This window comes from Stegodyphus dumicola, chromosome 5 (genome assembly GCF_044657685.1).
Source record: "Stegodyphus dumicola isolate Sdum_Otavi_A_Nest chromosome 5, ASM4465768v1".
In the NCBI taxonomy this organism is placed as follows: domain Eukaryota; kingdom Metazoa; phylum Arthropoda; class Arachnida; order Araneae; family Eresidae; genus Stegodyphus; species Stegodyphus dumicola.
The window spans coordinates 54,055,316-54,071,691 of NC_140772.1; the positions used below are offsets into that span (position 1 = coordinate 54,055,316).

The following is a 16,376-nucleotide window of genomic DNA, read 5'->3' on the forward strand; positions in this document are numbered from 1 at the left end:
TCATTACGTAATTCATACCAAAAATTGTGAGAATGAGTCCCAAAGGGCAATTTGGACAATTTCGTCTTGACATTTTGCGTTGGTTCACTATAAATGTCGGTTCACTTTTCAAATTGTTGCTGCCAAATATTAGGCCCCTGTGTAATATTTAAAGAAATTAAATAATGAAGAAACTGCATAAATGTATGTATGTTTATCGCATTGTGATAAAGCAACGGTACCTAGAGCCGTCAAATTATGAATAACGTAATCTTCCACGGAATACGGTCCTCTGGAAGCCCGAATTTGAAATTTGAAATTTATTTTATTATCGATTTCATATTTTGTAAAAATTTAAGGAATTTTTGATTAACAAGCTCAACAATTTAAAAGCGAGCAATGGAACACTGCACGGAAAAGAAATTCTCTCCAGCGCGCGAGACTGGGTATCGGAAATTCTAAGATATGCTCATTTTAAAATTATTTTGCGATATTGCTGTTGAACTGAAATTTATGGTATGAGTACGTAAAACATTATATTTAATAAATAAAGATAGCACAAAAACGTTAAAAAACGCCTCTTCGGGCGTAATATAAAATCTGAAAGCTTTCAAATTAATTAAAAAAAAATATTTGCATATTTTTTGCATATTCACTTTATTGTACAATAAAGTATTTATTATACAATATTGTACTTTATTGTACAATAAGTGTATAGCTGTGTTCAAATACTATGTTAAGTACAGGAGAAATAAAAAATCAGTTAAATTTAAAGAGGCCCACCAGCGGCCGAGCGGTAAAGTCGCTGAGAACTGGCAGTTCGGTCCGAGGTTCGAATCCCACGAACGGTCTGGCTGCATGAGCGTTTTCGTGGTTTTCCTTGAGCCAATTTCCCTTCGAAAATCCTCCACGAAGGCATCCCTTCCCTTAGGCAGATAGCCCTAGTGTGCTTAGCCGTAATTAAATAAACCAAACCAAACTAAATGTAAAGAAGTGTATGAGTGAATTTGTAGAGGGTAATAAAGTGAAGTAATATATGCAAATTATGGCATATATTACTTTAATTATTGCAAATTATTACATCTGCTAGACAAAATGTTTTGCCTCGAGATATATGGTTCTGCTTTTAAATTCTCACTCCCAAAAGTCAATATTATGTCGAAAGAGTATTACGCTCAATCTGAAAAAAAAAAAAAAAAAAAAAAAAACAAGCAATGAATTCTGTAATATTCATGCAGGATGCTGCATCATCCGATACCTCTTCTATCTTATTTTCACATTTCTAGTAAAATGCAGTTACAGCGATCAATTTCAGTGCGAAAGGTCTCTAATTACTAGATTTCAAACCTCGTGGTTTTTGAGATTAGAAATATCATTAGTTCTGAAAGAGATTTTCGTTCCGTCGTATTACGTTACGCTACCATGTATTTATCATTCACGTGCTACTGCATGAAACATTGCATTGCCCAGACTATTGATTTGTCACACACCGGTGACCAATGGAATCAGCAATCACCTGTTTCCTTCGGTTTGAGTTTTACAAATGTCATTAAAAGCGTTCCAAAAGGTGCGGAGATGGTTACTGCTGTTTAATGCTTAATGGTGATTAATATGCTGTGATGCTTCTTTCATCCATGCGACTTTACACTGAGTGTTGGCGTTGAAAAAAAAACTTAAGAACGGGCATTTATCATTTTGCATGCGGCCTGGCAAATATTTCGATTCCAGAGCATTGCCACTCGACGTGATGTAATAACTTTAAATGACGACGTGATGCAATAACTTAAACTTTTGTTTCAGATAATATTTCTGTTAATTAACGAACTGACTGAATGAATAAATGTATTTCTTATTAAAGTAACATAATTTTAAAATAACATAATTCTTTCTTATATTTAATAATATATTTAACAGTAACACAATAAAAAATGCTTATTATTTCCAATGGAACGTATCCAATCGATAATTTTCAAGAGCGTTTGCCATATTATTGGAATTTATAAAAATGTTTCTCACATCATACTACTATACCTTAATACAGATTTTTTAGTTTCTCAAACGTTAGCCTTTTCGATGATCTTATATATTTATCGCGTTTTGTTTGTCGAATTTATTAATTACATTATATTTTTTTAAACACTTATTTAAATAATAAAAATTTTAAAATGATTTAAATAACACGAAATGGTCTGAAGTCTTTTGTTATCGTACTTTTTAAATTTTTAACGTGTCCTTTTTGTTTGTGCATCCCAGACTGGCAAAAATGTGAATCGGCAACCAAGTGGTCGAAGACTGTGCGATCCTGAATATTTTTTGAAGAATATCAGCACTGCCGACTGGAAAAATACTAAAGCTTTGCAAAATTACGCCTGCAGGATTTCAAAGGTGATGGCTCAGGTATGGCATTACCATTTTTGTGTAATACAGCAAGGATTCTCAACCCTTTTTTTGTATCGACCCCCTTTAAAAGAATACTTTTCTTCATTGAAACCCTTACCTTTTTCTTCATAATATACTGCATACCTTGTAATCATAATACAAATATTTTCACACAAATAATGTTAAGCTAAAAATAATAAGAATATAAATAAAAGTTTTGAAAAATAAATTTTTATTAGATTTCTATTTTATTATTTTTTGTATTATTATGATTAATAATTTTCGAATCTAAAATAGTTTTCAAAAACTAAATCGCAGATTCTAATTGCACAAATATTCGATTTAAATTAATGCGTTTTATGTATGGCTGTAATTTTTTAAAAAAATATTTGAGGCAAAAATGCTTAATTTAATTTTTAAATCACATTGTTATAAAATATTCAACTTTTTTATTTAATTAATTTATTTATTTATTAATAGAAATTATTCGCTTCATAAAAGCCTGCTTTCGCTAGATAAGAAGACGGAGATAGCAATCATGTTGGTTTGATAAAAAATTTTATTTTGGGATGTTTCTCGCAGATGACTTTCAGAATCGGAAACTTAGCGTACTCATGTGTTTTAATTTTAAGTAAGACTCATACTTGAGCATTTAATTACACATTAATCTTCTTCTTTACTATGCAATCAACTCTTCTTGCATAGTAATAATGAAGGTCAGATATATCGTAGTTCAGCGGTTGTATAAGATGCTGACACATTCAAATTTTCGATGTTTGGAAGAGAATATTAAAATTTTCTTTTAAATTTTACAAGTGACTTGTATATAACAATATATCTTCTGAGGAAATACAATCCTTTTTAATAACGAACGGTATTATTAAATTACCAAATTCTTTTCCATTCAGTGTCGATATAAATAAATTAATTTTAGAATGAAAACCGAAGATAGCCGCCCAACCAGGATAGGGGTCAGCGACGGTGATTGTGGTACCAAAAAGGTCCGGGTTCGAATCCCGGATAAAGCATGGATGTTTTTAAATGCATAGTGTTTCTGCGAGCAGTCTAAATATGCGGTGAGCAGAACGTCCTCTCGAGAGTTTGTGGTCGAGAAAGAAGGGCGAGAGACCTTGGACCTTCCACTCGGTATGACCTTTCTCAAAGCTGGGAGCGTAACTTTAAGCGGTAAGTCGGGAACCTTCTGTCAGACAAGGGAGACTGGTAACAACAACAACAATAAATCGAAGATAAGCATCAACCGTTCTAACTTCAGTGAGATTGACGTCTGTTCCTTGCAGTTTTTTCTGTTGCGGCATTGAACAATAAATAGATATCAGTTTTTATATCAATAACTTTTCCCCTCCTTACTGCGTAACTTCGTAGTGTAACTCGAAGCATGTCAGGCTGGCACGAATCTTGGCGAGGGCACAGCAGATTTTACATATTTCCTGCTCCAAAATAAACCAATCAGTTAATGGCGTCCATGGACGATAATTCTTCACCGCGTGGGCTTGATGACTGGGTTCCCTCCTCCCCAGTTGCTCTTTAAGTGGAGGTACATAATATAAGGTAATTTCTCTCTCCTCACAGCCTGCCTTCGTAGTGTAATCGAAAGAACGTCTGGCTGACAATCAAAAGCTTAGGAATTTGAATCCGGTGACAGAACTGCTCATTTTTCATGCGTCTTTCTCCAAACAAACCTAATCATTCTACAAAATGCTATAAAGAGAAATCTATCATAATAATCACAGAGTATTCTACTATTTGAAACCAAAAATGTAAAATAAAATTTCCTACTAACCAATGGAATTTATTTTGGAAGCAAACGATAGTTATACACAAGAGAAATAGATTTCGAAATTTTACTATCAGAAAAATTGAAAGAGTTAAAAAATCCATTTTATTTATGATACTGAGGATATAAAATAACAGTTGTTGCAAAATGTTGTTAAAGAACACGACTTTTTAAGTAATCAGTTTTGCAATCATGATAAGGCAAGCACTTTTATAATATAGAAAATAAATGAAAAATTTATGCATTGTCTGGCTCTTTCTAAATGTACTGGACTTTTTTGCTAATTGAAAATAATAACAAGTCTTTGAGGTGTTAAAAGGCCATACAGTCAAATGTATCACCATGCAGTCAAGGGCTATGGCCTCAAAACTGGTTTCTTTTTCTTATCTTCTGATGAAAACTCTAGCGTTAATAATAAAAAGTTTTATTATTTATCTTCTTGTTAGCATCTCTAAGGTACAGATGATTATATCATTTGTTACTGTTACTCATTATGATTTATTATGTTTTTAAAGAATCGAAAACTCATTTGTTATTCTTTCAAGAAGGAAAGAACTCCTTTCAACTTTCTATGTCACTTCTTTGCCTTCGGCACTGCGGGAAAATGATCCACAAAACCAGTCTGTAAATCTCGCTTTTTAAAAGTAAGAGAAGATGCTATTAATAGAACGAATGATAACAGACCTCATGAAATGTGAACTCGTTTCATGTCAGATCTCGTTAGATTCGAGGTTTATATTGAAAATAAAATCGTGCTGAGATAATATCTTTAGTTTGCTTCGACGAATACGTAAAAATGACGCTGAAATAAAAGCAAAAATGGGCGAATACGAGTACAAAATTTAATATTTAGTAAATAAAAAGAAAGTATTTTATTAATGGACCACTGAAAGCAGCATTTTCCCCTAATAAATAATAATCTTTGTTTACATTAGTTGCACGTATGCCTAGGTGTGCTTCAAGCACAATTTGGCGGAAATCTTTCTAACTGGAAATTATTTTGCTTCCTTCAAATTCAGCTCATTGAAATTCAATAATATCTAGTGAAGGCATTTTCTTTCTTTACACAAAATATGTTATTAAGCAACCAACACAATATCTTTTTTTTTTTTTTTTTGAAGAAGGACTTTTTATTGTTTACTTGGAATCCAAATTTTTTATTTCCAAAGTATTGTTTACCTGGAATTAATACCTTAAACATCAGGTGCAACTGATAAATGAGGTCTATCTTAATCTTACATCACTTAAGACGTTTCTCTATTTTCAGATGGCAGATATATATTTAGACCCTTTATATAATTTTTTTTAAGCGTAAAGAATTTTGAACATGAATGCAAAATATGTGCAAATTTAAGCGTTGAAAGTGCACATTTGTCATTTTTTAGTACTTGTTTTTCAGACTGGATAACTCGAAAAATTCTTGCAGCTATTAACTGCTTTATATTCTATATTAAAGAAATATCATGTAAATATTTTCTGAGACTTGTTTGGCTGCGTTAAAATGTTTTTCGTTGTACAATGCTACATGCTGCTATTAATCGACGGTGCTTAAGATCATAATTTATCTTCGGTATTTTAAAAGTTCATTGCTGACTACAGTATAAAGGAATTATCGAAAAAATTCATTTTATCAGAAGCGCTTAATAATATTTTATTGTAAGTATTATTTTATATAATTAGCGTTGTAAATAAAATAGGTTTCTAGCATCTATAAAAGATCGATTTACAAAAACTTCTAACTCCGCTTCTTGTTTACACTTTTATCAACATCTAAAAATAGAATTTACCGATTATAAATGTTTTCGGTAACAAATAATTTGCAAGCTTTCCTCTCTTTCTATATATATATATATATGTAATAGAAATACACTTTTCTAATGTTTTGATATTTACAAATTTATAACATTTTAACTTAAAAAACGAAATTCTGAACAAATACTGGAGTTTTTAAAACTAGGATTCTTCTCTTCTATTTTTATAAAGCGGTAAAAATTTGGCTTTGTCATTTGGCAACAGCAAAGATTATTTAATCTTTTATTTTGCTCTTCTAATGTCCTCATTCATTTTCACTGTTCAAAGTAAAATTCTCTTTCTAGACAAGGACTTTCAACTTTTCCAATATATGGGTAACTTGAATTTTCTTGCTTAAATTAAAATAATATCATCCGCAAAATTATCCGATACTAATACAAATTGCTTTTGTGATTCAGTACGTTTCAGAAAATCAAACATTAAAACGTTATATCAATTTTTTTTTTTTTTTTTTTTTTTTTTTTTTTTTAGCGAAGATCAAGTGGTTATGAAGGTGATGAATGGCAGTTTCCCTCTGACAAAATTCGACGAATATTCAGTCAGCGAACGAGTTCCGAAATTCAGCACAATATCAAGAGATGGGAAAACGAAGACAAGTAAGTTGAATGACAGTGATTTACTTAACGCATTGCATAATTTAATATATTTCTTTTTTATTTTTGGAAGAAACTTAAATGGATTGCAGGTCTTATTGCTTTCACTTAACGATAAAATCATATTTACACAAATACACATTGTTGCCGTTCAGTGATGCAAAATTTCTTTATTTATCCTCGATGATTTAAAATTGATCTTCTCAGTGCAATCTAATTATTTAATAAGTATCATAACCTAAGTTAATCAGCTTAAATTAATCTTTTAAAAGTTCATTTATCTGTACTTGTGTAATTGTTATTTTATATAAGTGTTCTATAAATAGTTATTATAGTGTTATTACAAGAGTTTTTTATATAAAGAATAACATAAATAAAATAAATTGTTTACGCATATAAGAAGTCAACGCCATTATTTCTAACTCTGCTTCTTGTATACACTACATAACAGGTCAATTGTAAAATTCATGTCTTTAATTCTCATAGATACATAACCATCAGATTTTATTTCCGGTGCCGATGGTAGGTGCACTGTATCATGTCAATGATACGTCGTTTCTAACAGCAGTCAAGGGTCAATGACTCGTCGTTAACGAGTTCTTCGGAATCTTTGCTGAAAGTTTGACGTTCATCACTGCGAGATCTGCGGCTACATATTTTTTTATTTATTTATTTATTTAACCGAAATTACAAACCTTTCTTTAATTAAGATTCCTGTGAATAAACTAGAAGGATATACTATAAATAACTACATGACCGATTTTTATAAATAATAGTAACACCACTGTACAGAACTTTCTGTTCAAATGTCAGGCAATTTATTTCTATCCTGAAGAAGACTGGAAACCTCTTTGCAAGATTTAAGTGCCCTTTTGTATTCTGAAAAAGTTAATGTTACTCATATCAGCCGCATCTTTCTTTGAACTCTGCTTAAGTAGTTAAGCTGCTATCTCCAGTCGGGAATCCATGTATAAATTTGTTAAAAGGATTATTTCAGCTTCCTTAGGACTGGCTTATTTATTATGGTAATATTTTTTACCTTCAAATAAAATTTTCCATGTTAGTAAAATGTCACATGTTTCCCGAGAAATTTGTTGGATGCTTTTGATATTACAAAATTTAATAAGCCCATTATTCACTAGCGTAGATTCACTCAACAAAATATCTGAACCGATGAAATCATACCTTATGCTTCCTAACCTCACTTTATTTTTCGCTGGTATTATAAGGCATTTGATAGTGTCAATAGTGATATAAGGCATTTGATCGTGTGTGCCTCTAGCAAAGGCATTTCGAAAATTTTGAAAATTAGTGCTTAAAGTACAAAGTGCTTTTATTTGTGTTGATTTGTTATAGGTAATCTTCAACCTGAAGCATTACTAACATAATACCATTTGGAAAGACATTGCCCACCAGATATTTCCAAAATGTGCTTCAAATTTCTAGAGATTCATGAAAATGTTTTATTGGACAACTGAAAAAGATAATCGAAAAATAAATCTGTATAATTTATATTTATATTAATTTTATATTAATATTATACTTTATTTTTCGCTGGTATTATAAGGCATTTGATAGATATCGTGTGTGCCTCTAGCAAAGGTATTTTGAAAATTAGTGCATAAAGTAGAAAGTGCTGTTATTTGCGTTGCTTTGTTATAGGTACTTTAATTAGTCTTCAAATTGAAGCACTACTAAAATAATACCATTTGGAAAGATATTGCAGACTAGATATTTCAAAAATGTGCTTCAAAATTTCCAGAGAATCATGGAAAATTTGAAGCACATTTTTGAAGCAATTGAAGCACATTAAAAAAGACCATCGAATAGTAAACGTGTATAACTGGCAAACTAAACAGGATTACTGACGTCACACGTCATTAGTTACGAACTCGTAATAGCCTATTTTGTGGTGGTGTACTGAATTAAAATGAATAAGGATTTTATAAATATAGAAATAGATACAAAATGAATAATAAAACATGTTAGAAAATAATTTGTACCTGTACCTCAACCAATAACTTCCAATCAAAGAATATTTACATTTTCATCGGGCCTGTCTTCAAATTTTGAAAAACCTCCTCGTTTCCATCAAATGATATGTTTAATAATTAAAATAAAAGTATCTAAAATCCAAATATAAAAGAAAATTTTAAGTGTGGCGCTCCGATGATGTCTTCATAAATTATTTATTTTCTTTGAAATCTTAGCAGTCTGTGTACAGAGCCTTTAAAAATTTTGAGATCGTGCTGCCATGTTTTGGCTTTAGTTATAATTAAAAGAACAAAGCTTTTGTGAATAATGATTTTATTTTTCAATAGCGCACGGGAAAGACTAATTAATGGAAACAATTTTTTGATAAATTTTATTTCTCTAAGAGAATTAAAAATACGTATAGCAATGCGTAGTATACTTTCTAGTGAAATTATTTGATCGCCATTTAAAAGGAAGGCATTTAAAGTAAGCATTTTTAGTGCTGCCATCTTGTGATCAAGATATTAAGCATTTCAAGAACTTTCAATATATGCTGTTGAGATCAATTTGATATTATCCATATGAAAATAATAATAATAATAATGTATTTTATGTTCCATTCAGTTCATTGACAAATTATAAACATAAAATGTAGTAATTAATAACAGTTCGTAGTAAGAACGACTTAATATCTTCATCAGGGCTTAATTTCTAAAATTAGAAATGCCGGAGCCTTATCGAAGACCATCAGAAAAGAGGAAAAAATAAATGTATAAATAAAATGACTCATAAAATCATTAATAGTTGAAAAAAATTAAAATTTAATTATTAAAATAATTAACTAATTGATGATTCGGATAATGAAATAATTAAAATTTCATAAAATGTAAAGAGATAAATAAAAATTTAATAAGTAATTCAATAAATAGTAAATAATAAAATACTGTATCCTGACTTCTGGATGCAATTAAAACTTAACAAAAACTAAGAAATAAATCAGCCGGTATCTGACTGAATTTAAGCTTTGAATATAATGGGGGATGATAGAAATAAATTCCTCTTCCAGCACACCAATGAACAGCAGTAAAATGCTAATTCAGAAGTCAAACAACAAAAATCAGCGTTATATTTACAAAATTTTCACAGAACTAGTTTCGATGGTTTTACCGAACCACCATCCTCAGCTGCAAAACCGCAAATGAACAAGATAGGAAATAATGATTAGATAAGATAAGAAAGCCTGGACAAGAATAAGCAAGTGGCGCCATCTGTTGGTGAAACCAGAACTAAAACATAATTTCTTTAAAGGCCGCAGGCAAATTGGATTGGAGTTAGGATCGTTAACTAGAACAGAAAGATTTTTATGAATGTGAAATGCCTCTAGAAAATCCAGTTCTCCAATGGAAGATGTTTTTTAAATAATTTGGGCAGCAGAAAAATTGAACGTGTGATTTTCGGACCAACAATGTTGAGCAACAGAAGACTTCTGTGTTTCTTTTTTCTAACATATGCCTCATGTTCCTTGACGCGAAATTTTAAGGCTGTCTTAGTTTGGCCAATGTAAATTAAACCACACTGGCAAGGAATCCTATAAATACCCCAGGAATTCATATCCGGAATGGGCTCCTTGAGTATGGAACTCGGAATTTTATTGATGGGAGAATAAACAACCTGAAAGTTAAATTTCTGCAAAATATGTGCAACTTTATAGCTAATTGATGGAAAGAAGGGAATGACAACAGAATTTTTATAATCTCCTAAAACAATATAACGCTGATTTTTGTTGTTTGACTTTTGAATTAGTATTTATTCGGAGTGTTATTGTGTCTTAATTAACAGTAAAATGGTTAAAGCATCACTAATGACATTAGAAGGAATACTGTACATAAAATTGAAGAATCAGGGTACATAATATTGAAGAGTTATTAGGTTATTTGATTACTTGAAGATGTGGAAAATGCGAAGTACTCTCTCCGTCCTTTTCAAATGGAAGGGAACTCCTCAGAATTTCCTTACTTAAATATTTATATAATTTTAAAGAAATAAAATGCAGAAACAAACATCGTAGCATTTAACATCGAAATTCTCTCTCTCCACACTTCTTTTTTTTTTTTTTTTTAAAGATGACATTTGTTTCTTTTAAGAACAAAGATTTAATTTTTATTTCCTTGTTAAAAGTAAAGGAAGTACAGTAATCGCGAAAAATTTCGGGTATCATATTTCAATGGAAATTCCCATTCTGGCCATTCCTAAATCCATCTTGAAGATTATTTTTGAGTGACGTTTGAAAACATATATGTACAGAATAAAGAAAGGACTCTTTATCCCAAAATGGATTGTAAAATAGGTGTAAAAAGGATTTTCCACCCCCTTACTCGGCTTTAAAGTCCTTACCCGGCCTATAATTTCTCAATCATTGGACTAGTCATTTACTTCCATTTACAGAAGTGTTTAAAATGACAAAAAATATTCATATTCTGAGTGTTAAATTTTTAACAAAAATTAATTTTTGACAAATAACGAAATCAATCCAAAACTTTTAATTTGATCTCCCGGTTCCTATATTAATATCTGAGAATGTTTTTGTTTGTTAATATTTAGTCATTATAAAAATACATAAATACAAGAAATTGACTCCCGTACGACAAAAGTTGACTGGGATATTTGATTTCAAAACTTGTAATTTTTTATGCCATTTTAACTTTGGCTTGAGGGATCGAGTCAGCTTGAGTTGACGTTAGAATAATTTGAGGAAACGAATTTCAGTGAAGTGCAGTAAGAAATGTAGATAATTTAACAGACTGTACAAGGAAGTTATATAGTGTTAATTTTTAGTTAACAACACTAGATATTGTTTGTTTTTTGCTTATTTAATGACAAAATTTCAAAATAATCCCTGAGATGTTAGACCGCAGTTGGAGATTTTTAGAATTAAGGTTTACTTACTTATTTAATGATTTTTCTTCTCCCAAACACTTTTATTGTTTTTATTTATTTATTTATTTTTAATTAGTGTATCAAATCCGAGGCGAACTGGTTTATTAAGCCCGCATCAAACAGAGAATGAAACAAGTGTCGACGACTTAACATCTGCGGCTGAATGTGCAATTCAAGGACTAAAAGGTAAACAGACAACGGATATATTAATTAATCTGAGTATTTGACTTGCACGTATGTATATATTGTCACGTTTATGGTGCGAGTAAATAAATACAGTTTACGGCTCGTTGATTAGAGCCCTCGGTAGTCTATTATCTTCTGTAGAAGAAAAACAACAAAGTCAATAACAACAAAGCTAAAGTTAGGAAGAATTCTGCTACTTTTAGCATTGGTCCGAAAATTTTAGCCAAAGTTTGAAATATGCAATTAATTATTGGTACTGCTCGAATCTGGTGATGAAATATCGTCAATGATTTCTTATATTTGATTGTTTTCATACATTTAATTGTATCAAATATATTTGATACAATTAAATGAAAGGATGTCAAATGAATTATATTAATGAATTTTTAGACTTTCATAGATGAGAAAGCATGCTTTTTCGTGAATGACGAAATGCTGTTTCGAAAGCAGAGCAAAATTAGGTAATGGAAGGGATCGATAATTTAATATGATAATATTTGAAATTTTTATGATTATATTATTTCTTATTAACTCCCGAAGGCACTGGAAGGATCATTGTTTTATTTCTTTTCATGCTTACACTGGGGTATTTGCTTCGGTTTATAAGCAGGAGAGAGATAATCCAAATAATTTTAGTTTTAATTTTAAAATTCTTCATAAAACCGATATATGCGTAATTTCTGCTCTTAGTTATTGAATGGTCAAGGTCCTATGTGGACAAGAATTACTAGGAATATAATAATGGTAAAATATTTTTACGCCCCTTCCATAAGTTGTGAAAACACTGATAATTAGATTACTAAATAAGAATATTTTGCACATTCGGAAAAATATTTATTCAGAATTTCCATCAATTTCATGAAGAACTGGTATTTTTCTATATACTGTGTAAAATTAACCATCATTCATTTAACAGTCAGTCTGTATATCCAGTCAGGCCACTGAAACAATACAAATTCCTCTAGATAAATGAATCCAAACACATAATAACAAGATAAAAGGTGAATTACGCAGCAAAAAAGTTTGTTTTATCACTGAAAGGTTCAACCTGCTGTATTAAAGAATGAAATATTGCATTGCGAATATTTTTTTATTATAAATGAGCTTGCAATTTTGGTAATCGCCGGATAACAGGCTTTTCATAAAAATGCAGTTTATACAATCTGAAAAGGCAGTTAACGTAAGTCTATACATTCGGATATTACATATTCATTGGCTTATAAATTCGGAAAATACATTTTATTTGTGTACTGCTTTTTTAATGACACAGAGCATTAACTAATCGAAAAAAAAATGTTTTATAGGCTAGGCCTTGCATTGTATACATTTTCATAAAGTAAAATATTTAGCCTAAAATAATTGTGAATCTGTTCCGTTTGAAATATGGAAAATTGTTATCTTTGTATTTCCAAAGTTTTTTGGAACACACACACACTTGCTTAAAAACTCTCGATATTCTTAGAAGCATTGGTAGAATTCATTTTTTTGGATCGGTAATAAGCTGGCTGCCGCGTTGTTTCGGACAGCTTGCTTGATAAGAGAAAAATCGGAGTCGAGAAATCTGGGAGCTGTGGCGGTCACAGAAACCAAAACTGCTTTCGTCAAACTCGCTTTGCTCAAAAATGTGATATTGTGCCTAATGGCAGGAAAATTTTGTAGTTCTTTTGGCACTACAACACAAAGAACTCTGCTCCGAGTGAACTCTTTTCGATGTGTATCTTTTGTACAAAATACGCTAATGATTTCTAGCAGCCAAATTCAATTATTGCAAGTTTTATGTCCGTGAAATGCTACTTCCGCCAATAGTTTGGACAAAGAGAATTATATATTTGTCGGTTTTTACAATAAATAAAAAAAGATCCTGATATATTTTATTTTAAGTCAAATTTAATTAAACAGCGTTGTAGGTATTTGATATTTACCATACTGATTTAGATTTGTTTTAAACTTATTTTACTGTACTTAATAAGAGGCTATTATGTCACCAATTTTTAAATCGTATCTTAATTTCTATTCGTGTTATAGAATGCATTATTCGATACCTTATGCATTATAATTGAATAATGGTAACCATATAAGTGAATAATGGTAATTATGCATTATAATTGAATAATGCATTATTCAATTGTCTGTATACCTCTAGGTGACAGTAGCAGAAGTTTCTATTATTGGTCTTTCATTTATCTATCACAACGGCGCTTTCGAGACCGATTGATAATTGAAGTTCTGCATGAAATATGTAACTGTAATATATATCAGGGTGGTCGTAAGAAACTTCCTCGATATTTCATTTCGATTGGTTGAGCGGCATATCCGCTAAACCAATCGAAATCCATCATACCAAATAAAATTTCAGATATTGTTTTTTAATGCTATATACGTTTGAAATAGTGATGATTTAAAACTACACAGCATACTACGCACTATGCCATAAATCATCAACTCATTTAGGCAAGTATTGTCACTGCGCGAAAGAAGCTGTTTCATATTTCTTCCTCTCATCTTCGCGCATGAAGTGTTGCCATTTGGTAAAGCATAAAAATAATTCTTTTATTTTTCATTTTATCAGTCTGCAAATGCTTAACAAAGGAAGCATTTTAAAAATAATTAGTTCGCGTTTCATAATTTAAATAATTTAATTTTAATAATTTCTAACGCTGTTTAATTAAATTTGACTTAAAATAAAATAGAATATTTTTATCTAATAAATGTTATTTATAGGCTATTTAATTCATAAATTTTATGTTCATTTGTAATGTTATTGTGAGTGATAAAAAGTTTATATAGTGCCATATAGTACGGGACTAGGTACAGAATCTGTTGAATCTTTTTTCCCCTTCTCAGATATTCTGGTGCAAGTTGATAATGGATCAAACTCGACGAATGAAAATACTTTAAAGGTTTCGGAAGATGTATCTAAACAAGCTGATGACGTAAGTTTTTATAAATTTAGTTATTCTTTTGTGTTTTTGACATTTTATACTTTTTAATAAGAGTAATTTGACGAATTTTTCTCTGTTTTATTTTAATTAGCTAAAAGAAAAGTGGGTGCTTACTTCGATTTCTCGGGTAAAGGAAGTGGCAAAGGATTTCAGAGGGAGTCCTCTTATGCAGATGAACTTATCCAATTTTGATTTGCAAAAAATGTAAGTGTCTATTTCTTTAATGCTGGCGGTTAATTTCACAATAAAGGATTTGGGTACTGTGAAAGTTATCTTATGTACTATCAATTAAAAAAGCGACTAATAAATGATTACTATATTAGTCGCATTTCAGCTTTTCTGCACAGTTGATTCGTTCAGGATTAGTTTCATAAATTTAGAAACGTATTATATGTCGTGCAGTGTTTTTATCTTGAAAAGCATTATAAAATAATTTACATAGCTATCTAGAGAAAACTCACGAAATTTCGCAAATTTTCGTAGTCAAGGAATAATATTTGAAATATTTCGATTGATCCTTCTAAACAAACATAATTTAATTAAATATTCGAAATTTTCGTTTGATCAACCTAAAAAATATAATTTAGTTATGAAAATAATTAAATTAGATAGACAGACTGACGGAAGATAAAAATTAAATAATATTCCTTAGCAGATTCCTTAGCTGATTATACTTGTGTTTTTTATTAAAAAATCTCCTGATGCATTTTTGATTTATAAAATATCAGTTTGGGGCGGAATTATTGGCATTTTTTAATGTAATCGCTACATCGATACGCTAATATTATTTATACAAGATATTTTCTTATTACATATATTAGAAATGTCTTTATTGAAGTTTTTGCAAAATATTTGGACTGTTGTGTTACGTTTCATCAACATTTATTAGTAATTTGATTAGTGTTGCTACTACACAAAATATCGCATTACTCAAAATCTAAGGTCACTAATGCCCTTTAGTTATAAATAATCTATTTATGTTTACCGACCTACCCTTCCCCACCGATGACCTTCAGCTCGCAAATCACTAACGATGAATTTGTTTTATCGACCGAATTTGTTTTAATTTTATTTTAACAACCTACGTAAGTGAGATAATTTTTAAAATATTTTATTTATAACACGCTTGAATGATAGCTTATGACTATTTTCGGTATTATTTTGATTAAATAAAATATGTTTCTACCTTCATACATTATTTACTTAATACGGAATCGTTTGCATTGTTAAATATTATCGGTTTATAATCGATTTTACATTATTTTAAGGTTATCTACAGTGTACAGCATGCTGAATAAAGCCACTGCACATAACCCTGCTGGTGTCTCTGCTACGGCTAATGAGCTCGTGAGGTTATTGCCAGCATTTTTGTTTGTGTCCCGTGAATTGAACACTAGTAAGTGTTTCCTCTTCTTTCTTATTCTAAGACGCTTTGCATATTTTTTTCATTTCCAAACTTGAATTTAATAATAAAAATTTCATTGTTATTTTATTTAATCCTTCTAAGCCAGGTTTTGAATCTATACTTCCTATCTGAATACTACAGCTTAGGCCACGTAAAAAATAGTCCACCTTCAGCGATAGTATGACAAAATGAATACGAAATTTCTCAGAGTAGGGGATGAATAGGAAGACAAAATAAAGCTAGAATATTGCTTTATTTAACGATATCAAGTTACTGGACAGATGGACAATCGGTGGACGTAGAACAAGGGCTCTAAGTCCTGCCTCCAAAGACCTGGCGCCGGTATTGAAAACGGATTATTTTTTCGTAGCCCA

General features: G+C 30.6%; 1 protein-coding gene across 1 annotated transcript in view; it reads left to right on the plus strand.

The window, feature by feature from the left end:
• LOC146997102 (uncharacterized) overlaps positions 1-16,376 on the plus strand; it is a 90,579-nt gene that overhangs the window by 21,585 nt on the left and 52,618 nt on the right. Inside the window, exons 9-14 of the mRNA XM_085816667.1 lie at positions 2,233-2,376; positions 6,437-6,561; positions 11,546-11,655; positions 14,500-14,588; positions 14,689-14,801; positions 15,866-15,993. Of these exons, the coding sequence (XP_085672793.1) occupies positions 2,233-2,376; positions 6,437-6,561; positions 11,546-11,655; positions 14,500-14,588; positions 14,689-14,801; positions 15,866-15,993 (709 nt within the window). The remainder of the gene's footprint in view (positions 1-2,232; positions 2,377-6,436; positions 6,562-11,545; positions 11,656-14,499; positions 14,589-14,688; positions 14,802-15,865; positions 15,994-16,376) is intronic.